This window comes from Bufo bufo, chromosome 6, assembly GCF_905171765.1.
Source record: "Bufo bufo chromosome 6, aBufBuf1.1, whole genome shotgun sequence".
In the NCBI taxonomy this organism is placed as follows: Eukaryota; Metazoa; Chordata; class Amphibia; order Anura; family Bufonidae; genus Bufo; species Bufo bufo.
The window spans coordinates 391,682,272-391,710,190 of record NC_053394.1 but is presented as its reverse complement, the minus strand read 5'-3'; the positions used below and the strand labels follow the sequence as shown (position 1 = coordinate 391,710,190).

At 44.6% G+C, this 27,919-nt stretch overlaps 2 protein-coding genes across 2 annotated transcripts in view; one reads left to right on the top strand and one right to left on the bottom strand.

Moving 5' to 3' along the window:
* LOC121003516 (zinc finger protein 208-like) overlaps positions 1-27,919 on the top strand; it is a 2,651,670-nt gene that overhangs the window by 2,101,182 nt on the left and 522,569 nt on the right. The window lies entirely within an intron of this gene.
* LOC121003528 (oocyte zinc finger protein XlCOF7.1-like) lies at positions 283-26,207 on the bottom strand. Its single transcript, XM_040435425.1, has 6 exons — positions 26,058-26,207; positions 25,749-25,928; positions 25,543-25,666; positions 25,365-25,459; positions 8,711-8,813; positions 283-2,651 (listed from the first exon to the last, which is right to left on the bottom strand). Exons 1-6 carry the CDS (start codon positions 26,133-26,135, stop codon positions 1,000-1,002), a joined length of 2,232 nt encoding a protein of 743 aa, XP_040291359.1. The 5' UTR covers positions 26,136-26,207; the 3' UTR covers positions 283-999.

The following is a 27,919-nucleotide window of genomic DNA, read 5'->3' as shown; positions in this document are numbered from 1 at the left end:
TACAATATATTAAGGGGCAGTGTCCAAAACCATCCATGAGAACAGTAAAGGATAACTACCCCCCCCCCCCCCCCCCCCCGAGGTATTGTCATTACCTCTAGAAATATTGTCAGGTGTAAGACATCCTATTAAAACCCCAAACAAAACTGTAACTGCGCCCATGGAACAGCCTGAATATTAGAGATCCTCCAAATAAAACATATCATCTCCGTATCACCATACAATAATAGGAATGGGAATAGTCATAGGAAACAAAATGATCAAAAATGCAATATATCCAATAAATATATTTTATATCAAGTCATCTTCAATTATAAAACTAAACAATCCAGAGCTGGTGGGACATACAATAAAAACTAACCAAGGATTCCCCCACTGGTAAATTCATGCGAGATAAGTGAACCACATGACTTCTACAAATACAGGGGTGGCGGGGACCCCACTTGTTGGATTTATCTACAGGTACATTTTTGTCAGGGTGTTCAGATTAAGATGATATTCCTTTAGGAGGGCGAGTAATGGCTTCTATGTAATGAGGCAATCTTAGACTGGGTCACTTTTTGGGAGAACTTGCACATTACTAATGAAATGTGCCCAGTAAGACCAGAGCAGCCGATTTACTGACAAGCCCATATTTGATGTAACGTAATGTTACAAATACTTATAGGGGTAGAACAGACCAGGGCTGGAATAGGGAGATTGTTATCTTTTTATATCAGGCCCTGGTTTTGTGCTTCACCAGGTATGGTTGAAAGATACACTACTCCCATAAATGTACAATGTGTCACGCAGACAGACTTACTGTTATCAGTGGTGGCCCCTCTCTCTCTCACTACCCCTGTGCTGTCCTCATGCTCAGTGGAAAGCCTGCAGACATCCTGTCTGTCATTCCACTTGACTGCAAGTAACTGGCTATTTACAAGTGTGAATAACGCCCCTTTTTCCATATGTCTGGACACCAGCTCTTGTGGGAATCCAGTTTTATGAAGATGGCCTCTCTTATGTGTGAATTCTCTGATGTCTAACAAGAACTGATTCATGCCTAAAACTTTTTCCACATTCTGAACATGAAAATGGCTGCTCTCCTGTGTGAATTCTGTGATGTGTAACAAGATGTGATTTTTGGTGAAAACTTTTACCACATTCTGAACATGAAAATGGCCTCTCTCCTGTGTGATATCTCTGATGTGGAACAAGATGTGATTTCTGCTTAAAACATTTCCCACATTCTGAACATGAATATGGCTTCTCTCCTGTGTGAATTATCTGATGGTTAAGAAGAGCTGATTTATTGTTAAAACATTTCACACATTCTGAACATGAATATGGCTTCTCTCCTGTGTGAATTATCTTATGGTTAAGAAGAGCTGATTTATTGTTAAAACATTTACCACATTCTGAACATGAATATGGCTTCTCTCCTGTGTGAACTATCTGATGGTTAAGAAGAGCTGATTTATTGTTAAAACATTTTCCACATTCTGAACATGAATATGGCTTCTCTCCTGTGTGATTTCTCTTATGTATAACAAAAGCTGATTTCTGCTTAAAACATTTACCACATTCTGAACATGAAAATGGCATCTCTCCTGTGTGATTTCTTTGATGTGTAACAAGATCTGATTTTTGCTTAAAACATTTACCACATTCTGAACATGAATATGGCTTCTCTCCTGTGTGATTTCTCTGATGTATAACAAGAGCTGATTTATGCTTAAACCATTTACCACATTCTGAACATGAAAATGGCTTCGCCCCCGTGTGATTTCTCTGGTGTATAACAAGAGACGATTTCTGCTTAAAACATTTACCACATTCTGAACATGAAAATGGCTTCTCTCCTGTGTGATTTCTCTGATGTATAACAAGAGCTGATTTATGCTTAAAACATTTACCACATTCTGAACATGAAAATGGCTTCTCCCCTGTGTGATTTCTCTGATGTGTAACAAGAGCTGATTTATACTCAAAACATTTACCACATTCTGAACATGAAAATGGCTTCTCTCCTGTGTGACTTCTTTGATGTGTAACAAGAGCTGATTTATACTCAAAACATTTACCACATTCTGAACATGAAAATGGCTTCTCCCCTGTATGACTTCTCTGATGTGTAACAAGAGCTGATTTATACTCAAAACATTTACCACATTCTGAACATGAAAATGGCTTCTCTCCTGTGTGACTTCTCTGATGTGTAACAAGATATGATTTATACTTAAAACATTTATCACATTCTGAACATGAAAATGGCTTCTCCCCTGTGTGAATTCTCTGATGTACAACAAGAGAAGATTTCTGCCTAAAACATTTACCACATTCTGAACATGGATATGGCTTCTCTCCTGTGTGAATTCTCTGATGTATAACAAGAGCTGATTTATGCTTAAAACATGAAGCACATTCTGGACATGAATATGGCTTCTCTCCCATGTGATCACCTCTTCTGTGACTTTTATTTTGTGTTACAGTCTGTGATGAATCAGAAGATCGGAACTGTTTAAAATGATCAAATGATACATTTTTCCTGTGAACGGATGAGGGTATATCTTGGATATTGGCATGCTTTTCAAATGTATCTCGTGTGATAAAACAATGATCTACTTCAATTGAAGATACCAGATGTTTCTCTACGTTCTTGGTACAGTCATCTGCCAAGAATAAAACACATTTTATTATTGATGAATAATATGCCAAAATATTCTATTGAAATTTTATAACATTTCCATATAAAAAAATCCACAGAAAGTACAAGGCATGGCGCAGAATTCAAGTATTAATTGACTAAATCAGTGGTGGCCAAACAGATCACAATCTAATAAGAGACCAAGTAGCATAACTAGAAATGGTTGGCCCTCACCTTAAGCAACATCTCTGCAACCCCCACCCAATCAGTCATTTAAAAGATAAATAAATAAAACATTTACTAGCACTGGACAAGAGGCCACGAATGTCCCCTTAGTGCCCCACACAATATCTCCCCTCAGTGTCCCTTTCACACTGGAATTCCCCTTACTGAACAACCGGGTGACAGGTATCATTATAATTAGGACATTGAACACTGTGGGCTGATGTTAGGAGAATAAGCCTTTTCTAGATTGCAGCATCAGAGACTTAGAAACTATTATTCCAGGGTGAGCCTCAGGGATCTTCTGTACTAGGCTCTCCACACAGCAGCCTCCCTGCATCTATCGGTATAGAACGCTAGGGCCAGATCACAGACTCCTAAGCCCAATATGGCACCCGTCACGTTTGTCTCCCCCACCACCTCTACCTCGTCCGCTTCACCTCACAGGCAGCTCACCCAGTCACTGCAGGACTCCTAGAGTGTCACCCAATGGAAGGACCAAGCAGGTAGATACAGTTGTGTTCAAAATAATAGCAGTCAGACATCACTAACCTGATCAATCACTGTTTTTGGTAGAAATGATAATTTACTAGCAGGTGTAGTAGAGCAATAGAAATCCAAGATGTGGGAAAAAAGCGAAAAACTACCATTAAAATGGACAGAAGTATAGCCAAAATGGCAAGGACTCGGCAAAACAATCAGCTCCAGGAAGATCAAAGAAGGTCTAAAGTTACCTGTGAGTACTGTTACAATTAGAAGATGCCTATGTGAAGCCAAGCTATCTGCAAGAAGCCCCCGCAAAGTCCCACCGTTGAAAAAAAGACATGTGCTGAAGAGGTTACAATTTGCCAAAGAGCACATTGACTGGCCTAAAGAGACATTTTGTGGACTGATGAAAGTAAGATTGTTCTTTTTAGGTCTAGTGGCCGGAGACAGTTTGTCAAACGACCCCCAAATACTGAATTCAAGCCGCAGTGCACTGTGAAGACAGTGAAGCATGGTGGAGCAAGCGTCATGATATGAGGATGTTTTTCATACTACGGTGTTGGGCCTATTTATCGCATACCAGGGATCATGGATCCGTTTGAATACATCAGAATACTTGAAGAGGTCATGCTGCCTTATGCTGAATAGGAAATGCCCTTGAAATGGGTGTTCCAACAAGACAACGACTCCAAACACACCAGTAAACGTGCAACGTCTTGGTTCCAGACCAACAAGATTGACGTTATGGAGTGGTCAGCCCAATCCCCGGATCTTAATTCAATAGAAAACTTGTGGGGTGACATCAAAAATGCAGTTTCTGAGGCAAAACCAAGAAGTAGAGAAGAACTGTGGAATGTAGTCCAATCATCCTGGGCTGGAATACCTGTTCACAGGGCCAGAAGGTGGTGACTCCGAGCAACACAGATGTACAGCAGTTCTCAGAAACAGCAGTTATACAACTAAATATTAGTGAAGTGATTCAAAGGAAAGCAAAATCTTCAAACATTTTTCAGTTTATATAGTGAATGTTTGAGTTTGTAAAGAAGAATACAAACACTGCTATTTTTTTTAACAGTCTAATCTTCACTTTTCTTCAATTTTTTTTTTAGAGGAACAACACAAATTTGATATATCTTTCTTCATGTTTTGATTTGGAATAGAATGTGTAGTGTTCCCAATGCATTTGTGTGTATGGAAATAAAATCTATTAGAAGGATTTTGAGCTTTATTCACTTTTTTAAACACACTGCTATTATTTTGAACACAACTGTATATTACTGCTACTTCTATGTAGCGCTGCTCCTTGTTCTGCTCTGGTCTCCTAGAAGCTGCGCTGGTCCCGAGTCGTCTTGCTCCCCCAATTCCAAGCACACTCATACACGGGAGAGGTAGATTTTTAAATAGGTATGGCTGGGTGAATACAGGATTTTTGCAGGATACCGCCGGAGCCACGCACGATAGCTTCCTCATACCATGCAACTAGGCCACGCCCCCCTGAATAGCGCCATTGACTTCAATTCTTTCTAAAAACTGCTGTGTGCTATTTTTCACTGTTGTGTGAATGTAGCCTTATCCTGCAGCCTTTCCCGATTACACAGGCTACATATAGCGCCAAAGAATAATCCTGTGACCCGAACATCATCACTGGAGCCAGGACACTGTGCACACCGAGGTCTCTCCAAATCTCCGTCCTGTCACTCTCAAGTAAACAAACTGTATGGCCCAGTTTTTTCATGCATTTTTTCATGCATTTATATTAAAGGGGTTGTCTCATCTGAGACAATGGGGGCAATTCCCTAGGATATGCCCCTATTGTCTGGTAGGTGTGGGTCCCAGCGCACCTATCTCCTAAACGGAGCCCTGAAAGTGGTGGAGGGTGCACTGTGCATGCACAGCCGCCCTCCATTCATTTCTATGGGGCCAACAAAAATAGCCGAGTACTGGCTCAGCCTTTTCTATCAGGCCCCTAGAAGTGAATAGGAGCGCAGGCCGGTCATACGTGGTGCACTCCCATACACTTCTATGGGGAAAGCTCTTGGCCCACTCCGTTCTCAATATAGGTGAGGGTCCCAGCAGTTGGACCTGCACCTACCAGACAATAGGGGCATATCCTAGTGATATGCCCCCATTGTCTCAGATGAGACAACCCCTTTAAGTACTTGTGATTCATATATACTGTACACATCATCCAAAGATTATGAAAAGTATATGACTAGAGAGGAACCAGGTGTAATTCTGAAGAATCAGTCAGAAGAGGGAACAAATACATTTGACCAGAATTGAATCTGCTCCCACTGGTCTGATAAGGCTACTTTCACACTAGCGTTTTGGCTTTCCGTTTGTGAGGTCCGTTCAGGGCTTTTACAAGCGGTCCAAAATGGATCAGTTTTGCCCTAATGCATTCTGAATGGAAAAGGATCCGCTCAGAATGCATCCGTTTGCCTCCGTTCAGTCTCCATTGCGCTCTGGAGGCAGATACCAAAACGCTGCCTGTAGCTTTTTGGTGTCCGCCTGACAAAACTGAGCCAAACGGATCCATTCTGACACACAATGTAAGTCAATGGGGACGGATCCGTTTTCTCTGACACAATAGAAAACAGATCCATTCCCCATTGACTTTCAATGGAGTTCATGTAGGATCCGTCTAGGCCATGTTACAGATAATACAAACCGTATAATACAATACCGTTTTTGCAGATCCATGACGGATGCGCCCAAAGTGTGAGTGTGAAAGTAGCCTAATCTGTGTATGACTCTGGCAGTTCTACTCCTTGGCATCAGCTGGAGTTGTGTGACGATGCCACCTGCCACACTTAATACCCTGCACTGGAGGCTGGACAAGACAGTACACATATCAAACTGGGCCAGTTCCAGCAACTGTTCCAATCTCCCTCCCAGAAGTCCATGGAGTCAGGGGACAGGTTATGTGCAGAAGAAAGGGCAGAGTCCAGGTACGACTGAACCCGGTTGTTCAGGCAATGCTTATGTTTTTGCTGATATGCGTCAGGTTGGAGATGGGACTCCTGGACAGAAATGCAGGTGACAGGTATAATTAAAACAATTTCCCCTTTTTGCTTTGATTGCAATGATCTAAAAGTATGGCTATCCAGTAGTCATCACTTTGCTTGATGCTAACCACATGCTTCCAGCATGTAGGCAACCAAGCATGCAGTTTGTCATGCTCACCAGCATGCCTATGGACCCAGTTCTTTAAGACTCCACTGCAATGGTTGGTCATTGCCAATGTCATCGTCGTCATCATCATCAGCATATCTATCATACCGCGCGCCAACCTTCTTCCCTAGCTGCGCCTGAGAAAACTCCATGTCTCCTTGCACCACAAACTTCTCCTCCTCCACTTCCTCCTTTATGCAACTTGGTCTGTACATGTCACGAGGGTGTCAAGAAGACCTATCGCTGACCCTGTTGTGTCTGGGGCCAGGTAATTAGCAATTGCAAAGTTACAGCATCTCACAAAAGTTTGTAAATATTTTATTCTATCTTTTCATGGGACAACCCTGAAGATCTGACACTTTGCTGCAATGTAAAGCAGTCAGTGTACAGCTTGTATAACGGTGTGAATTTGGCATGCCCTCAAAATAACTCAACACACAGCCACTAATGTCTAAACCGCTGGCAACAAACCTTGTAAGGTATGCTGACTGTTAACTGTCTCATGGATAGATTGTTGGCTTCCACATACCTGGCTTTTGGATTATAGCCTTTGTGTGCTTGTCTATTGTATGTCATAGATAATAGGAGTCCAAGACGCATCCAGCTATCCTCTTCATGCTGTTTCCAAACCATTTTGATGGGTTTTCCATCAATTTGTAACCTTTTTTTGTGAACCAGACACCCTATTATCTTCCGAGCAGGGGGTGCCTGCGGTTCTCCTATTGACTTCCATTATGCTCGGAGGCTCGGTAGAGCACTCAAGCATACCGATGTGTTTGGCCAGAGCACACAAGCACTTTAGTGCTCGATCAACACTAATCACTGGCTGAACGACCCAGCTTCACACGGGTATATTTCATCTATTTCATTTCATGTTTGTGTGTGTTGTTAAAAGATAGACAGTATACACTATAACAGTGACATCTACAGTACCCCGCCCGTTAGCACTGAACCCCCCCCACAGTGCCTCGTCTCCTTAAAATGGGACCTCCACAGCAGCCCACCCCCTTAACTATGATCTTCACAGCCGCCTGCACCTTTAACAGTAGGTTCCACAGCACTTCACCCCCTTGACAGTGACCTTCATTTTTTTCAATCCCCGTCGGCTTAGTGGGACCTGGGGGCGGCATTTAAGTTCGTCTTTTGAGGGTGGCCTGAAAGGCCACCCTACTTGCCCCCTGAACTGTGACCTCCACAGCACTCCACACCCTTTTAACAGCGTCATCCACAGCACCCTGCCCCTTTAAAGGAAATCTGTCACCAGGATAATCGCTATTGAAGTAAAGCCATGGCCTAATAGCACTTAGTACCTTATTTCCAGATGTGCCTTTGTTCCAGCAATAGATGTTTTCTATCTTCTGAAAATCCAGTTTATTTGGTATGCAAATGAGCCAGTAAGGTGCCCAGAGGGGCAGCAATCTTGCAGGAAGGCGCCCAGGCACGCCCACTGAACAGCTCACTCTCAGACAGCAGCACTGTGCTGTCTTAGCATGAGCTGCAGGGAGAAAGTCACCCTCCCTCCCGCCCCTGCAGCTGACAGAAGTTGATTTTTACCTTTGTTTTTTCAATCCCTGTCGGCTGCGTGGGAGGGGGCGTGGCCTAACCGGATCAGGGGCATGGTTAGTGCACCTGGGGGCGAAGGTTTTAGGTTCGTCTTTTGAGGGTGAACACATTGTGGCAGGGGGAGTGTCTGGGCTCCTTCCTGCAAGAATGACGCCCCTCTGGGCACATTTGCATACCAAATAAACTGGATTTTCACAGGATGAAAACATCTATTGCTGGAACAGTTTTATATATTAGGTATCCTATCACCTATAAATCTGTCACATTTCCATCCATATTTATTTATAATTTTTGCCGAATTGGTGAATCTTCTCTGCTTTAGGCCTCATGCACACCATATGTATTTTGCGGTCCGCAAAAAACGGATCTGCAAAAAATTCGGATGACAGCCGTGTCTATTCCATATTTTTCGGAACGGAACAGCTGGCCCCTAATAAATTAGGACATGTTCTATTTTTTTGCAGAACGGAAATACGGACAAACGAAAACAGAATGCACATGGAGTACCTTCCGTTTTTTTTTGCGGATCCATTGAAATGAATGGTTCCGTATACGGTATGCAAAAAAAATAAAATGGAACGGACACGGTATGAAAATACGTTCGTGTGCATGAGGCCTTACTTAGTGGTCACTACTTACCTGGGTGGTTATCTGTAGGAATGTCCTCTGTACTCTGCTCATCGCCCCTCACATATGTCTCTGTAGGATTAATATTGTTCAGCTCTTCACCCGGATTCAGAAGCTGTGAAAGAAATATTGTAGAAGTCATCAGACGGTTGGAGAAGTCGTGTGGAAGGTTTTATATGACCTGAAAAGACAACCAAAAATAACCGGACAGCAGGACTTATCTGACCCAAATATCTGCAGGTCTCCTGTATAAATCCAATCTGATTGCTTCATTATTCCAACCAGTTTGCAATGCAGGGAGAGTGGCCCTTATATTCTATCCCTAACATTACATTGTGTGTATATAACATTACATTGTTTGTGCACCTGTTGCCCTTGATGGCCGTCCCAGGGCTGTGAAGCCGGTAAGCCAAAGTTCTTTCGATCCATGGCTTATTTACCTCCTAGGAATAGGCATAATCATCTGCTCTGCTGCAGCCAATGACTGGATTCAGGGGTAACATTTCCACAAGAAACACATCATCAGTAAAGCCAGTCATTAGCTGCAGTAAAGCAGGTGACCATGCCTGTGCGGGCGAGGGAGCAAACAACATTTACTGGAAGATGGACACACAGGAGCTGGCACACATAACCAGAGCTGAGGGTAGCAGGTACGTATGACTCTTTCCATCGTAGAGGCTGCGGGCACATGTAAAAAGTTACTTATTCCTGAACAAACCCTTTAATGCTGTCTTCCTGTTCTATCTACCAGTTTTGGAATGACTGCAGGCATGAAGATACTGTACCTAGTGTAAGGGACGGGAGAACACAGGAGAGGTGAGAACTGATTATCTATCACCACTAGAAGACTCTGCCTATGACTGTATATAGTATAAGGACACGAGAGGTGAGAACTGATTATCTATTAAATTACCACTAAAACACCTTGCTTATCATTGTTTACTGCAAAAGGACAGGGGAGAACAGATTATCATCACTAGATCATCCTGATTATCTCTGTCTATAGTATAAGGACACAGTGGTGTAACTAGAGTTGTAAGAGTCCCAGGGCAAAGTTTGGATAGGGCCCCCATCCTCCCCATTATATGTCTGAATGGTTTGTAAATGTCCCCAGCAATAATAATGTCCTGGTTGTGTTACCAGTATTAGAGAACCTGTCACTGCTCCTGACATGCCTGTTTTAATAGCTTCATGCATTCCCCATGTAATAGCAATTCAAAATTAAAGGGAACCTCTCACCAGTTTGATGGTGTCCTAACTAAGGGCAACATAAATAAGTGACTAATTCTCTTAGCAAAATGCTGGGTCACTTTCTTTAATTGACCCAGTCAATCTGCCAACATCTTGTATTGAAAAGCTCCAGCTGATAAAGATGAGTCATGAATATTCAGGAGCTCCTGACTCTCCCCGCCCACCTGCTGCTGAATGACAGTTATTTTCCATATGAATCAGCAGCAGGTGGGCAGGGGAGTGGCTATAGCTCTGAATTAAATATACGCTGGACTCAATGACATCACGCTGGACTGGACTCAGATCAGCTCATTAGCATGCGGCATGCGGCATCTTTGTGTGTATATTATGAGGCAACCATCTGTCACACCAGTAAGTGATTACATCTAAGGTACTTTTTAGTAGTTAATGATTGTATATAATTAGTTAGATTATAATCAAATATCCACATGACAGGTTCCCTTTAAGCTTTTTTTTCCCTCAGATGTGTAAGTGCATAGTTATAACTGTTGCTACATAGGATTATTGCCAGCACAGCACCCCAAATGGCATTCTGCTGCTATGCTGAGTAATTGCACATTTTTGGAAGGGCCATATGTTCATGTAACTAATGTACTTCATTCACCAGTTCCATTCTCTTCCCTGCATAAATCCTGCACAAAGATGATGTGGTCCAGTCCTTAAACTTGTCACCCACTGCCCGTGCCCAAATACATTTCGTCTCCATCTGTAGACGATTTTTAAACTAGTTTTGGTGGCTCTACCGTGGAGCGCTCGTCCTCGCTATGGTCACATGTTTACAGTTCCATGTGGTCACATGGTATAGATACAGGTGAAGCAGCTCAGGTATACCATGTGACCGTAGCGGGGACGAGCGCTTCACAGTAGAGGGAATCTAGACAAAAACTGAATGAGAGGATTGATAACCCCAAAAATAGTCCCTGTACAGGGTCACCCTTATTGGAGATAAAACATAACTTTTACTATTTATGCTAAAAGGAAATACAAGTGTGATCCATTAAAACTATGGGGGTCCCGCTGTCACTATTATGTTATGGTGTACAGATCACGTCTATCATCTGATAGGATATTGGAGTGAGGTGTTGGCTCAAAGTGCACATGAAATTCTGGTGGGGGGTTGATCCACAAATATTTTAGGGTGAATCTATAGGTATCTAGATTACCCAATATGTCCCAGGTCTAGTGGTCTCTGTGTGGTCTGGCTGCAGGTTACCTATTGGAGTCTACCAAAATAGCAGAGGAGCACTCGATTTTGTGAATACTCAATTTAGTGAGCAGTCATACATAGGTGAGAAGAGTGACCATTCCTGAGGTCTCCCCTTACTCCTTTTTTACACCCCTAAGCGGGGGAAGGAGAGAGGGGAAGTAGGTACGTTCAGATCACACATACATGCTCCTATTAGAACCTAGGTGTGGAGAAAGACGTCTTCCACTACTGGGGTCTACCCATGCTCTTTTCTTACACCCCTAAGCGGGGGAAAGAGAAGGGGGAGAAGGCACACTAAAGTTCCCCCCACATACACACTCTTCTATCAGGAGGTAGATTCTGTAGGTCTGTTAGATAGCAGGGGGAAACATCCTCTGGCTTTGGGGTTCTCTGACCCATGTCCCTGGGGCTAGGGAGGGAAGTAGTTTTACCGGCAGGAAGGCACTCCCCCTAATGATGTCAGTATGACCAGCCCTTTGACATTGTATTGAAAATAGGGTTGGTTGTATACCCAAGTCCTACAACAAATAGAGAACTAAAGGCCCAGGCATTCTGCGCGCCCAGTGATGTCATACGGGAACCAGATTGTTTCTCTGGCCCATGCTGGGAAAGGAGTAATCTAATCGTGCGAATGATTGATGTCAGAGTGACCATCCCTTTGACATTGAATTGAAAATATGGATGGTGACATACCTAAGTCCTACAGCAAATACAGAACCAGCACTGTCATATGGGGACCAGAATGGGAAAACAAAAGGCAGGTGCAGGGTTACAATAAAACGTGGCCAGTTCTTGAGCTTCACCTTAACACAACCCAAACTCCCCTGATGAAGCCAGTGCCCTGGTGAAACAGATAGGTAGGGTTTTCCCATAGGCATCTTTTTTTATTTAGGCAGGGAACCGCTATTCTACCTCTGGCACGGGATAGTGCTTGCTAACTAACAGACCTACAGAATCTACCTCCTGATGGAAGTGTGTGTGTGGGCAACTTTAGAAAACTGCTGGGGAGTTAGAATTATATGTGCTGATAATAATCATATACAAAACTTTTCCAATAATCAACTTCCAATATTATATTATACTCTATGCAAGTGAGAAGGGTGACTTGTATCTAGATGTGCTAGAATGGAATCCGTGGTTTGATCTTGGTACTGCCACCCTAGACTGCAAAACCCTTGAAGATAATAGTTACACAGTTAATACTGAAAAAAAGAGATAAGTCCATCAAGTTCAGCCAAGGGATAGGTGGGGACGCGAATCCCAGAAGGAAGTGAGACTCAGATTTCTGCACATTTTCATAAGCAATGTCATTTACTTTTAAGAATTCATCTAAACCCTTTTTAAAACTGTCCACTGTTCCTGCTGTGACCACATTCTGACAAAGTCTATTTCACAGATTCAGTTATTACAGTAAAAAAAACTTTGATGCTTCTGGAGACTGGGCTTTACCTTCTCCAGTTGGAGGCAGTGCCCCCTTGTCTTTTGAGGGCTTTTTACATGGAACGGATTTTACTGTACTTTTTGTATGGCCCATTCATATATTTGTAGAGGTTAATCATGTCCCACCTTAAACATCTCTTCTGAAGACTAAATACATTTCATTTTTTTAAATCTTTTTTCATAACTAAGACCCTCCATGCCCTTTATCAGTTTAGTCGCTCTCCTTTGTACTTTTCCAGCTCCAGGGAATCCTTTCTATGGACTGGTGCCCAGAACTGAACTATATATTATATCCCTGCCCCGCGATTCCATGCCTCTTTAATGCATGACAATATCCTGGTGACCTTAGAAGCAGCTGATTGATATTGTGTGCTGTTATTTAGTCTACGATCTACAAGGACACCCAAATCCTTGTCTAAAAGGGACTCTTCCAGTGTTACATCCACTAGGACATATGAATAGAGATGGCCCTGCGGTTCGCCTGGCAGTCATTTTGTGCGAACTTTGCACGTTCGCAATTCGCTGAACATGCGAACATATGGCGATGTTCGCATGCGCCATATTATTTTGCATTACGCCGAACTTTGACCCATGACACATCCATCAGGTGGGACAGGACAGCCAATTGAGACGTTTCAGCACATGGACACACCCCCACCCTATAAAAGAAACCGATCTGGCAACCATTTTACATTCTGTGTTTTGCCAGTGTAGGGAGAGGTTGCTGTGTGGAGCAGGGACAGACTGTTAGGGACAACAAACGCTAGCTAATAGGGCCACAAAAGTCATTTTAAGGACTAGTATAGGTGTGCTATCGATAGATGTGATATACTGAGGGGGATGATATACAAACCAGATTCCAAAAAAGTTGGGACACTATACAAATCGTGAATAAAAACTGAATGCAATGATGTGGAGGTGCCAACTTCTAATATTTTATTCAGAATAGAACATAAATCACGGAACAAAAGTTTAAACTGAGAAAATGTACCATTTTAAGGGAAAAATATGTTGAATCAGAATTTCATGGTGTCAACAAATCCCCAAAAAGTTGGGACAAGGCCATTTTCACCACTGTGTGGCATCTCCCCTTCTTACACTCAACAGACGTCTGGGGACCGAGGAGACCAGTTTCTCAAGTTTAGAAATAGGATTCTTGTCTCCCATTCTTGTCTAATACAGGCCTCTAACTGTTCAATCGTCTTGGGCCTTCTTTGTTGCACCTTCCTCTTTATGATGCGCCAAATGTTCTCTATAGGTGAAAGATCTGGACTGCAGACTGGCCATTTCAGTACCCGGATCCTTCTCCTACGCAGCCATGATGTTGTGATTGATGCAGAATGTGGTCTGGCATTATCTTGTTGAAAAATGCAGGGTCTTCCATGAAAGAGATGACGTCTGGATGGGAGCATATGTTGTTCTAGAACCTGAATATATTTTTCTGCATTGATGGTGCCTTTCCAGACATGCAAGCTGCCCATGCCACACGCACTCATGCAACCCCATACCATCAGAGATGCAGGCTTCTGAACTGAGCGTTGATAACAACTTGGGTTGTCCTTGTCCTCTTTGGTCCGGATGACATGGCGTCCTAGATTTCCAAAAAGAACTTTGAATCGTGACTCGTCTGACCACAGAACAGTCTTCCATTTTGCCACACTCCATTTTAAATGATCCCTGGCCCAGTGAAAATGCCTGAGCTTGTGAATCTTGCTTAGAAATGGCTTCTTCTTTGCACTGTAGAGTTTCAGCTGGCAACGGCGGATGGCACGGTGGATTGTGTTCACTGACAATGGTTTCTGGAAGTATTCCTGAGCCCATTCTGTGATTTCCTTTACAGTAGCTTTCCTGTTTGTGGTGCAGTGTCGTTTAAGGGCCCGGAGATCACGGGCATCCAGTTTGGTTTTACGGCCTTGACCCTTACGCACAGAGATTGTTCCAGATTCTCTGAATCTTCGGATGATGTTATGCACAGTTGATGATGAAAGATGCAAAGTCTTTGCAATTTTTCGCTGGGTAACACCTTTCTGATATTGCTCCACTATCTTTCTGCGAAACATTGTGGGAATTGGTGATCCTCTACCCATCTTGGCTTCTGAGAGACACTGCCACTCTGAGAAGCTCTTTTTATACCCAATCATGTTGCCAATTGACCTAATTAGTGTTAATTGGTCTTCCAGCTCTTCGTTATGCTCAAATTTACTTTTTCCAGCCTCTTATTGCTACTTGTCCCAACTTTTTGGGGATTTGTTGACACCGTGAAAATTGGAATCAACGTATTTTTCCTTTAAAATGATACATTTACTCTGATTAAACATTTGATCTGTCATCTACGTTCTATTACAAATAAAATATTGGCATTTGCCATCTCCACATCATTGCATTCAGTTTTTATTCACAATTTGTTTAGTGTCCCAACTTTTTTGGAATCCGGTTAGTACTTATAATATACTTTCTAACATAGAAAGTATATTATAGTGTATTTGTATTGTGCAGCAGTCGTGTGCGGTTCTGCTGCAATACCGCAGATATATAGAGAGACAAGCTCTATTGGAACAACTATTTGCAACGGGTGTAATATATCTGTTACCCCAAAAAAAACTGAATGAGGGGTGCAATATACCTGCTTCCGCAAAATACTGATTGAGGGGTGCAATATACCTGCTTCCACAAAAAAATGATTGAGGGGTGTGATATCTGCTTCCACAAAATACTGATTAAAGGCTTTGATATACCTGTTTCCACAAAATACTGATTGAGGGTTGCAATATACCTGCTTCCACCAAATACAGATTGAAGGGTGTGATATACCTGCTTCCACCAAATATTGATTAAGGGGTTCTATATACCTGCTTCCACAAAATACTGATTAAGGTGATTGATATACCTGCTTCCACAAAATACTGATTGAGGGGATTGATATACCTGCTTCCACAAAATACTGATTGAGGGGTTTGATATTCCTGCTTCCACAAAATACAGATTGAGGAGTGCGATATACTTGCTTCCACCAAATATTGATTAAGGGGTTCTATATACCTGCTTCCACAAAATACTGATTGAGGGGTGCGATACCTGCTTCCACAAAATACTGATTAAAGTGTTTGATATACCTGCTTCCACAAAATACAGATTGAGGGGTGCAATATACCTGCTTCCACCAAATATTGATTAAGGGGTTCTATATACCTGCTTCCACAAAATACTGATTAAGGGGATTGATATACCTGCTTCCACAAAATAATGATTGAGGCCTGCGATTTACCTGCTTCCACAAATACTGCTCTTCTCTAGGGACTTTGTCACAGGGTCATTTTGAAAATGACAGGCAGAGGAAAAGGCAGGCCATTCCGCAGGGGTGGTAGGGGTCGGGCAGATGCACCAGGCTGGAGCCTAAGTGGGAAGTTGGAGAAGGTGAGTGCGATTATGTCAAAGGACGCACCAGAGTTGGTTGAGTGGCTCACTCAGCCTTCCGCTTCTGCACCCTCTTCTTCCTCTGTATCTGCACCCTCCTCACTCTCTGCTGTGTGCATCCCCAAAGACACCACCACCACCACCCCCATAGCCCCTCCACTCAAGTCAGAGGAATTCATCCATTCCCAGACCTTACCGATGCACAGCCATTCTTGGCATCGGATGAGGAGGTAGCAACGGCCGCCACCCAGCGGTAACACAACCATACCCAGATCAGCCCAAGGAGGGTGGTCCCCGCTGTTGCTGCCTACTCCGAGATCTCTAATGTCAGTGGTGGTGAAGTGCCCACAAGACAGGAAGAGGAGGGGAGCTCAGAGGGAGAGACGGAGCAGCAGATAGGGAGGAGAAGGATGAGAAGCAGGCAGAACTCGCAGTGCACCGGAGGCAAAAAGCAGACTGCAAATGTATCTGGAGCGAGCCATCCACCATGCATGGTCACATCGCTCCCAGGATGCCGGCACATGGCTCCACAGAGTGGGCTTTTTTTTAACGTGTCAGCTGCTGACAACAGTGTTGCCATCTGCAGCCGGTGTCAATGAATAAGTCGTGGTAAGCCCAACACTCACCTAGGGACGGCTGTTTTAAGAAGGCACCTGGCCTTCCATCACGGAGCCCAGTGGGAGCAACTCTGTCAGAACCACAATGCCACCCTGGCAGAAGGCAGGCTTCCGTGGCCCAAATGTTCGAGCGTAAAAAGTTGAAGACACTGGATAACCTTCTTGCCCAACGGCTGACCACTGGCTTGTCAGAACTGCTAGCCCGCCAACTACGGCCATATAAACTAGTGGATTCGGAGGCCTTTAGAAAATTTGTGGCCATTGGCACACCACAATGGAAAGTCCCCGGAAGGAAATATTTCTCCCAGAAGGGCATCCCAGAGCTAAATGGCCACGTTCAGAGGCAAGTGAATATATCTCTAGCACACACTGTCGGTGACAAGATACATCTGACCACAGACACGTGGTCTAGCAAACACGGGCAGGGAAGCTACATAACTTTTACTGCCCACTGGGTGAACCTTCTGGCGGCCGTCAAGCATGCAACCCGTGGCACCCATGTGGATTTGGTGTTACCGCCACGGATTGCATGCAGGCCTGCCTCTTCTTCTCCTCCTCCTTCTCCATCCTCTGTCTCCTCCTCGGCTGACTTCTCCTTTTCCACTGCTACCGCCTCTTCTGCTGCACCCCCCAAGCTCCCCAGAACCTATTCGATGTGCCAGGTGAGATGTTGCCATACTGTGCTGCGTCTGTTGTGCCTGGAAGCCAAGAGCCACACCGGTCCTGCACTCCTTTCAGCTCTGCGGTCACAGGCCGACCAGTGGCTAACCCCGCTCAATTTGACAGTTGATAAAGTGGTGTGCAACAACGATGCCAATCTGTTGGGCGCGCTGAAACAGGGTAAAATGACACACGTCCCATGTGTGGCACATGTCCTGAACTTAGTTGTGCAGCAATTCGTTGCCAAATACCCCGGGGTCCAGGACATCTTGCGGCAGGCCAGGAAAATCTCTGGCCATTTTAAAAGATCTTACACGGCCATGCCTCGCCTTGCTGACATTCAACGGCGACACCACCTGCCCATCAGACATCTGATTTGTGACAGCCCGACACGCTGGAACTCCACCTTGTATATGCTTGATAGGCTGCTCCAGCAGCAACGTGCAGTTAACGACTACCTGTACGAACTCTGCGGCAGCACAGGTTCTGGGAGCTTAATTTCTTTTCACCGCGCCAGTGGCTGCTCATGCGCGACGATGAGATCACCAAACTAGTCAGTCGCAGCCAGGGCACCATCAGTGACATCGTACCATACGCCTTCCTTCTGGAGCGTGCATTGCATTGTGTCATTGATCAAGCCATCGAGGAGCAGAAACAGGAAGATGAGGAAGTCGCAATGTTGAATGAATTCCCAGGGGGGGCTACTCCATCTGAGATAAGTCAGCAGGAGTGTGAAGAGGAGTCAGAGGAGGATGGTGGTGTCACGGCGGACGTGCACAGTATAAAAGATAACACACCAACCAGGCTCTGGACGAGAGACAGGGGAAGGGTCACCTCCTAGTTTATCCCTGACCTCTTTCCCTGCACTGCTCAGCCCACAGGCAGACCTTGAAGGTAGGTGTGCTGTGTCCTCCAGCCTGAACTGACAAAACCCTGAACTCCCTGAGATGGTGAAGTGGGGAGATAGGAGCAGCCTGCTCGCACAGAACCTGGATGGGATAGATGACACCAACAACCAAACAAGAAATGACACTTATCTTCTGAGAGCAGGAACTGACAGCCAACCTTCCCTCCCAACTTCCCAGACCAAAATGATCAGTATAATCCGCTCAGAGCACTTAGCTGGAGACCATTTAAATTAATGACTCCACCCAGTGCACCTGATGAGAGGCGGATCCAGCACGGCATCAAAACAAATACTAAACTCGTGCTGCTATCCTGGCCGACCTCAGCACATCGTCAGAGTGGGGAATGACAGGTGGCTGGGGGGAGGAGAAGGAGGAGGAGCAATAAAAGCAGGGTTTAAACTTTTCGGGGATCGCTGGTGTTGTCAGTGGCTGGGGGGAGGAGTCCAAGGACGACATTCTCCTGGGCGATGAGCAGGAGCCAGGGTGCTCCACCACTTCCAATTTAGTGCAAATGGAGGCCTTCATGCTCCAGTGTTTTAAAAGGGACCCCCGTATAAAAAGCATAAAGGGCAAGGACCAGTACTGGGTGGCAACGTACTTAGACCCCCGGTACAAACACAAAATGGCGGACATGTTACCAGCATCACAGAGGGCTGTCAGAATGCAGCATTTCCAGGCCTTTCTGCGAGAGATGCTGCATTCTGCTGTTGCGGGTGTTGGCAGAGGAATTTCCACCCACAGCAAAACAGGTGCGGGTACCAATTCTACCGCGCCTGCAAGAAGAGTGCGGTTTGAAGATGTGTTGGTCACTTTGGATATGAGATCATTATTACAGCCAACCCATCGACAGCCTCCCTCCGGATCCAGCCTCAGGGAACGCCTAGACCGACAGGTGTCCAACTACATCGGGTTAACGGCCGATGTGGACGCTCTGAGAAGCGAGGAACCCCTGGACTACTGGGTGTGCAGGCTTGACCTGAGCTGGCACAATTTGCCATGGATCTCTTGGCTTTCCCCTGGTTGAGTGTCCTGTCTGAAAGGACATTCAGCGCAGCAGGGAAATCGTGATCGATAAGCGCGCTCGCCTAGCTCACGACAGTGTGGACTACCTCACATTTCTAAAAATAAATGAGGCATGGATCTCAGAGGAATTCAATACCTGTGACGATCACGTGTAATTGAATTTCCTCATGCTAGCCCACACATATCCACCACCACCAGTGGCGTAGCATGGGGGGGGCGGGGGAGGCATTTGCCCTGGGCGCAAAATGTTAAGGGGCGCCAGGAGGGCTGCACCGCCAATTAGGCAAAGTGAGGCGATCAACCCAGGCAGCGTGGACCTGCTCACAAGTGGGGGGCGGCGGCAGGGCACAGGGAGATGAGCGCTTCCATTGTGGAAGGGCTCATCCCCATGGTCATCTGTATAGCCATCCTCAGGACAGCGATGCACAGTGGCGTATCGTGGTGGGGGGGCCGGGTGGGCCTTTGCCCCGGACGCCAAATTTTAAGGGGCCAGCAGGGCCGCACCGCCAATTAGGCAAAGTGAGGCGATCGCCCCAGGTGGCGTGGCCCTGCTCACAAGTGGGGGGCGGCGACAGGGCACAGGGAGATGAGCGCTTCATTGTGGAAGCGGTCATCCCCATAGTCATCTGTATCGCCGTCCTCAGGAGAGCGATACAGATGGCTGTGCTGCTGGGCAGTGGAGAGGAGTCTCCCTTCCCCGTTCCTCTGATAGGCTGCAGGCCTAGTGCAGGCACGATGACGTCAGCGCGGGACACAGGCCGGAAGAGGCCTGCATTGCATCGCTGCCATGGAGGCAAGTATAAGTGTTTATTTTTTTATATGGTACAATACTGGTTACTGGCACATGATTGGGGGGCCATCTATGGGGGACACTTGTTACTGGCACATACTTGGGGGCCATCTATGGGGGGCACTTCTCACTGGCACATGATTGGGGGGGGCACTGGAGGACACATCTTACTGGCACATTATTGGGGGCACTTTTTACTGGCATATTATTGGGTGGCACTATGGGGGCAATTCTTACTGGCACATTATTGGGGGTATCTACTGAGGCCACAAACAAAGTATTTTATATGGGGGCTATGTATAGGGGCATTTTATACTGGGACACATTATGGTGGGTACTATGGTCAAGGGGGGGAGAGGAGTACTATGGGGTCTACGGGAGCAATAAGAAGGGGTATTTTATACTTGCAAATTACTACTATTACTACTAATTAGCACTATTGCTATCATGTGTGCTCTAGCAGAGAATTATTCCTATTGGTGGGATTTTTGGGAGCACTATTACTGTGGGGGCACCTTGGCACAGTATCAGCTTACCACAATTTTTTTTGGGGGTCGTCATGTTTACACTATTAGTGTCAGGGGCACTATTTGATGGGCGCAGTTATTTTAGGGCACGGTGTGCCAATAATTATTAAAGGGGCATTATCTGTGTGGTACTAGTATTATCAGGGGGTTTATCTGTTTCTGCAGTATAATATTGGGGAGCACGGCATGCAGTATTGGGGATGGTAGGATGATTTGTCCAGAAGATGGGAGGATGATGGAAAAGTAGTAAACTAAGATTTTTTTTTTGTCAAACTGCAGAGACGAGAAATGGCTGAAAAATGCTGGTCTGGTCTGAAGGTCTGAAAGGAGAAGATGAGGAAAGAGGGAAGGTACATCTACATCAAAGGAGACATCACTGGATGTAAGAGGTATGGGGCGCTGTATTACCCTGTATGTTCTGTAGTGATGGGAGGGTGGATATAGAATTTGGCCCACACTGTAGCAGCCTGGCCCCAGACATCAGGTCACACTGTGTGTGTTCTGAAATCTGGGGCCTCAAACCCATCTACTACATTATCTGTACACAGAGAGTTATCACCGTGTTATCTGTGGTGTTACATAGGACTGCTGGTGATATCTACTACATTATCTGTAAAAAGGGGCGTAGCCACAGGTTGGGGGGGGCGCAATACTTGGCTTGCCCCGGGTGCTGGCAACCCACGCTACGCCACTGGCCACCACCCAGAACAAAGAATGGCCCTTGTCTTATGTATATACAGCGGCATAAAAAGCCTTTTCTGTCCGGTAAATGCCTAATTTTTTGAGGCCTGTACTCCATTGGCCTACAGTAAAATTGTTATCCACTGACCGCCTAATGTACCTCTAGCCACATAATCACTTGTTCTTTTCTGTCAGGTAAATGACAAATTTTTTGGGCCTGTAAAATTTTGGGCACCAGCAGGGCACATTTTTGAGAGTTTCCCTTTAAGTCACATAAAAATGGCCCCCCAATAAAATATGTCACTGTCCATGTTGTGGGACTATGTGTGCACTTCTAGTAAGTATTTGGTGGCTAAAAATATGACCTGAAGGTTTTTCAGGTTCGCCTGCCATTAAAGTGATTGGGGCCCGCCGCGAACGCACGGTTCACAAACATTTAATTGCGAACGCGTGTTCGCGAAACGTCCCAGCCGATGTTCGTCCATCACTACATATGAAGCACGGAGATTATTACTACCAAGAGGCAGAACTTTACATTTATCCACCTTTGCAAGTTGATGCCCAATCACTCAGTGTTTAAGTCGGCTTGTAGTGTGTGGACATCTTCCATAGACTGTACAGTTATACACAGCTTAGTATCATCTGCAAAAATAGATATGGTGCTATTAATCCCATCCTTGATATCATTAATAAATAAATTAAATAATGAAGGGCCCAGCACTGAACCTTGGGGTACACCACTTATAACCCGGGACCATTCTGAATAGGAATCATTGACTACAACTCTCTGGACACGGTCCTTCAGACAGTTTTCAATCCAATTACAAACTATACTTCCCAAGCCTATAGACCTTACTTTACCTATAAAACGTCTATGAGAGACAGTATCAAAAGCCTTTGCAAAATCCAGAAACCCTACATCCACAGCCGTCCCTCTGTCCAGGCTTCTACTCACCTCACTACTTCCACAGCTGCCCCTCTATCCAGGATTCTACTCACCTCCTCATAAAAACAAATCAGGTTTGGTTCTGACAACTTCTGTCCTTGGTAAACCCATGTTGGTTATTACTTATAATGATATTTACAGTCACATACTCCTGTATATAGTCCCTTAACCCATAGACAGGGGTGCACCACCACTGAGGCCAGGTGAGGCACCAGGTGGGGGCAAGAGCGGTCAGCGGAAGGGTGATGGGCAATGAGCGCTTTCATTGTGGCAAAGGGGTTAGGTTAAGAAATTGGTATGGTATGGGGGGGCGCCGTTTCAGTTTTCGCCTCTGGCACCAGAATAGCTAGGGGCACCCCTGCCTGTAGAGGACCCCCGCCGTACATGTATGGCGCTGGTAAATGTGACTTAAGGACCAGCGCCATACATGTACGGCGGGCTGATCGGACGGGTGCATGAGCAGCGCCTGCCGGATTAGCGGCACGGACCTGGCAGTCACAATGTCACCTGCAATGCTGAAAACACAGATGCCGCAGTATTAACCTCTTGACTGCATGCTTTGACCGCGGCATGCAGAGGGTTTGCGGAGGGTACGCGCTTCAGTGACGGGGACCCAATGGCAGAGAAGGCAGCCCGATGCCTTCCATAGGCATCGGGCTTGCCTTCTACGGAACCCTGTGAGATCCAGCCCCTTAGGCTGGGTCTCACAGGCAGGCTGTCAGCATACAAGCTGACAGTCAATGCATTACAATACAGGATGTATTGTAATACATTGCAGAGGGGATCAGACCCCAGAACTTGAAGTCCCAGAGTGGGAGAAAAATAAAAAGTAAAAAAAAAGTGTTTTTTTAATAATAAAAAAATTAAGTTTCAAGTAAAAAAAATATATGTATAAAAACACATAAAATTGTAAAAAAAAAAATTGAAAAAAGAAAAATATCACATGACCTAACCCCTCATGTGAACACCATCAAAAAAATAAAATAAAAACTGTGCTAAAAAAAAGCAGCCAAAAAGGTGTATGCCTCCCAAAATAATACCAATCCCGCAAAAAATGAGCCCCTACTACAGACAATTGCCCAAAAAAATAAAAACTATTGCTCTCAGAATATGGAGACACTAAAAGATGATTTTTTTCAAAAAAGCTTTATTATGTAAAACTGAACAACCATAAAAAGTTGTCATATTTGGTATTGTCGCCTCCATAACAACCTGCTCTATAAAAATACCACATGATCTAACCTGTCAGATGAATATTGTAAATAACAAAAAGACTGTGCCAAAACAGCTATTGTTGGTTACCTTGCCTCACAAAAAGTGTAATATAGAGCAATCACAAATCATATGTATCCTAAAATAGTACCAACAAAACTGCCACCTTATCCAGTAGTTTCCAGAATGGGGTCATTTATTTGGAGTTTCTATTCTTCAAATGTGACATGGCAGCTTAAAATGATCCCAGTGAAATCTGCCTTCCAAAAACCATATGGCGTTCCTTTCCTTCTGCGCCCTGCCGTGTGCCCGTACAGCAGTTTACGGCCAGAATTAGGGCAATAAATATTAAGTTTTGTTTGGCTGTTAACCCTTGCTTTTTTAGAGGAAAAAATGGATTAATCTGCCAAAAAAGTGAAATTCTGAAATTTGATCTCCAATTTCCATTAATTCTTGTGGAACACCTAAAGGGTTACCAAAGTTTGTAAAATCTGTTTTACATTGAGGGGTGTAGTTTCTAAAATGGGGTCATTTTTGAGTGATTTCTATTATGTAAGCCTCACAAAGTGACTTCAGACCTGAACTGGTCCTTAAAAAGTGGGTTTTGAAAAGTTTCTGAAAATTAAATGGCATTCACAAAATGATCCAAACATGAAGTAGACATATGGGGAATGTAAAGTAATAACTATTTTTGGAAGTACTGTATTACTATCCTAAAAGTAGAGAAATTGAAATTTAGAAATTTGAATTTGGTGTTTTTTTTATAAATAAAAAAGAATTTTTTTTTACTCATTTTTGACTCATTTACCATATGTGACGAGAAAACAATCTCAGAATGGCCTGGATAAGTAAAAGTGTTTTAAAGTTATCACCACATAAAATGACACATGTCAGATTTGCAAAAAATGGCCTGATTCTTAAGATGGAAAATGGCAGGGTCCTTAAAGGGGTATTCCCATCATCAGTTTTCATACTTACCTGCGGCCAACGCGACGTTCACTTCCTGGATTCGGCTGGGCTTGATTGACGTCTTCTCCCAGCCGGGCCGCGCTTGCGCAGAAGACTTATTCCTGGCCTGTATAGTACAGAGCCGGCGTGCACGTTTGCGGCTCTGTACTATACTGGCCAGGAAGAAGTCATCATGGCGCATGCGCGGCGGCGTGTGCGTTCAGGACATTGCGCTGCCCGGCCGGGAGAAAATCTTCAGTCTTCTGCGCAAGCGCTGCCCGGCCGGATTCGACAGGCGAGAGGTGGCCGTAACCAGGGAAGACGAAAGACAACAATCAGGTAAGAGGGGACTTATTTTCTCAAAAAGGGTGGGAATTGGGTAATAAAATGTATTTAAACAGTGATCATTGTGGTGGGAATACCCCTTTAAGGGGTTAAAGTATGGTTTGCGATTTGTTTTGCTCTCTTTTGCTACCTGCTGTTCGTTTTATATTTTTGCAAATGTTATCTCTTTTTTACAGATTTTATTAAGCCCTTTGTAAACTTCATAGGCTACAGCTGACCCCTCAGATTTGTATATTCTTAAATGCCCTTTTTTGTTATTTATTACCCTTTTTACAGTAGCTGTAAGACATGGGGGGGGGGGTAATTTTAGCCGTTTATACTTGTTACCTAAAGGAATAAATTTTTCAGTGCAATTACTCAATGTGGATTTAAAGGTCTCCTATTTATTAACTGATGTTCATGTTCAAGCTGACAATCCGAGCACAAGTTTGGTTGACCATTTATATTATTGCATGGTTCCTGCCGAGGACCTCTCAGAAAACTGTTGTGCCACTCTTGTGCAACCACAAAAGATCTGCAGCAATTCACAGAGGAGGCCATCCTAAAAGTCTATACAAGCAGAAAATAGTGGGAAGATCCAGACAACATGTAAGGAGAAAACATATAATACTGGTGGATAAAACAAGACTCAAGACAAGATCATCACAGCCCCCTACAGATCATAGGTGACATTTCATGAGATCTTATCACCATCTACCTGATCAGCCTGTGGGATATTGTGATGTTCTTCTGAACCATCCTGTGGAAGAAGAGGACTGGGACATCTGTCCGGTGTTCTTCTCTCTTCCTTACCTGTAGGAAACACATCCAGTGACTGAATTAATTCCTTACATACAGATAATGAGAGGATATGTGTATTTAGTCATGTCTATTACCTGGTGATGTGAGGGCCCGGTGATCCTCCATCATGATGCCCTTGTACTGATCTTTGTGTTCTTTTAAATACTCCCACTCCTCCATGGAGAAATAGACGGTGACATCCTGACACCTTATAGGAACCTGACAACACAATGATACAGTCATCACCCAGATCCCTTGATAGCGTTCCTGTATAATGTCCCAGCATTCCCAGCAGTGTCACCTCTCCAGTCAGCAGCTCAATCATCTTGCTGGTGAGCTCTAGGATCTTCTCTCTATTGATTTCCTCATGTATCAGGGGGTGAGGTGGAGGTTCCATGATTGGGCTCAGGGTTCTTCCCCATCCTTCAGACGCAGGGGCCTGACAGCGCGCACTAGAGGTCTTCTTCACTACTGTGTAGTCCTGGTTATGGAGAGACACAGTAATAACTATCACTCCATACATGTCCTAGGCCCCTCACCTCTCCAGTCATGTCCATCTGTTAGTAACATAGATACGATGATGTAATGTGACATAATCAGAATCTCTCACCTCTCCAGTAAGCCCGAAGAGGATCTCTAGGGTGAGATTTATTATACTTTCTGCCATCTTGTTCCTGTCCCTATCCATCCTTGACAGGTTAATGAGAAGAAGGATCTTATATAGAAGATATCCACTGATCGGATCCTATATTGTAGGAACCTGAATGGAAATAAGATTAGACGATGTAAAATCCTTCAAAATCCCATGTAAAATACAATTACTGGAGATAAAAGGAGACATCGGAGGAGATAATAAAGTGTAGATGATGTGTTCTCTCTTTTTATAGTGATCAAAACATGTGTGAGGTCAAGGCAGTTTCATGGTATGTCACACCTTCACATGACCCTACAGCCAATAGAAGACATCATCAGTTATGCCAGTATGAACAGCACGTGACCACCATAGGCCTCAATGGTTAGGTGACATACATACCGCCATCGGAGCTCTGACCAATATTGTCGCTGCAGTAATGTAAACAAACTGAAGGAGACCACAGGAGTCTCAGTGCCGGAGCAGTGGAGTATTCTACAGGTCCTATGTTATCCGGGTAATTGTAAAACGCTGCGGAATATGTTGGCGATACATAAATAAAGTTTATTATTACTATCTAGATGGACATTGGGTTGGCAGATTTGGATCTCACGACTACTCAGATGTTATAAGTTAATAGATTTATTTTTAACAAGCGGCATGACGAAATACAGCGGTCATTAAAGTGTTTCTCCGGCATGTACTCAGGATTAGTGTTGACCGAACCCGAACTGTAAAGTTCAGTTCCATACTGAACTTAAGATTTTGGTTACCCGGACCCGAACTTTGCTGGAAAAGGTTGGGTTCGAGTTCGGTGTTCAGGTATTTAATAAAGCTTGTTGAAAGGCTGCAGGGCAGCCAATCAACAAGCTTTTAAGCTGTGGGCACTTAGAAGCCATCACAGCCATGCCTAGTAATGGCATGGCTGTGATTGGCCAGTGCATCATGTGACCCAGCCTCTATAAAAGCTGGATCACGTGTAGCACCGCCCATCAGCTCTGAATTGTGCAGGGACAGGAAACAGCCAGCTGAAGAAAGGGACAGTGTTAGGAATCTCATCTGGCTATTTGTTCTGTTGGTGACCTATAGGGAACTATTTGTGGGTGCAATGCACCATCTTTGTACCCCTGACACAAAAATATAATCGTTAATCCGTCTGTTAGTTCGGTGGGTGACATATTCCCAATTTTTGTGTGAAGTACACTTGCATATGTAACAGGGAAATTAATATAGTTAATACGTCTGTTAGTTCGGTGAGTGACCTCAAAGAATGAGGAGAGCATCAAATAAGGGACATGGCCCTGGTCGTGGTGCTGCTGGGGTTGGTGGAGATCCTGTTGCAGGGAGAGGACGTGGTCGATCTGTGCCAGCTACACGCCCAAATTAAACACCTTCCTTAAATGCACGTAGGGGACAGAATGTTCAGCGTTATTTTGTAGGCCCGAATACCGGTGTACGAATGGTGAGGCCAGAACAAGTAGAGGCGGTAGTAGATTGGGTGGCTGACAGTGCCTCCAGTTCCTTCACATTGTCTCCCACCCAGTCCCCTGCTGAAAGCTCAGAGTTGACACCTGCAGCCCATGGGCATCTGTCATTCACCTCACCCCCTTGCAAATCAGCCAAGCAGTCTGAGCCCCAAGTCATGCAGCAGTCTCTTATGCTTTTTGATGACTCTGCTGGCAGGGTTTCCGTGGGCCGTCCACACAGCCCTGCTCCAGAAGTAGAAGAGATTGAGTGCACCGATGCCCAACCACTTATGTTTCAGGATGAGGACATGGGAGGACCAAAGCAGCACGTCTCTGATGATGACAAAACATAGGTGCCAACTGCTGTGGCTTTCG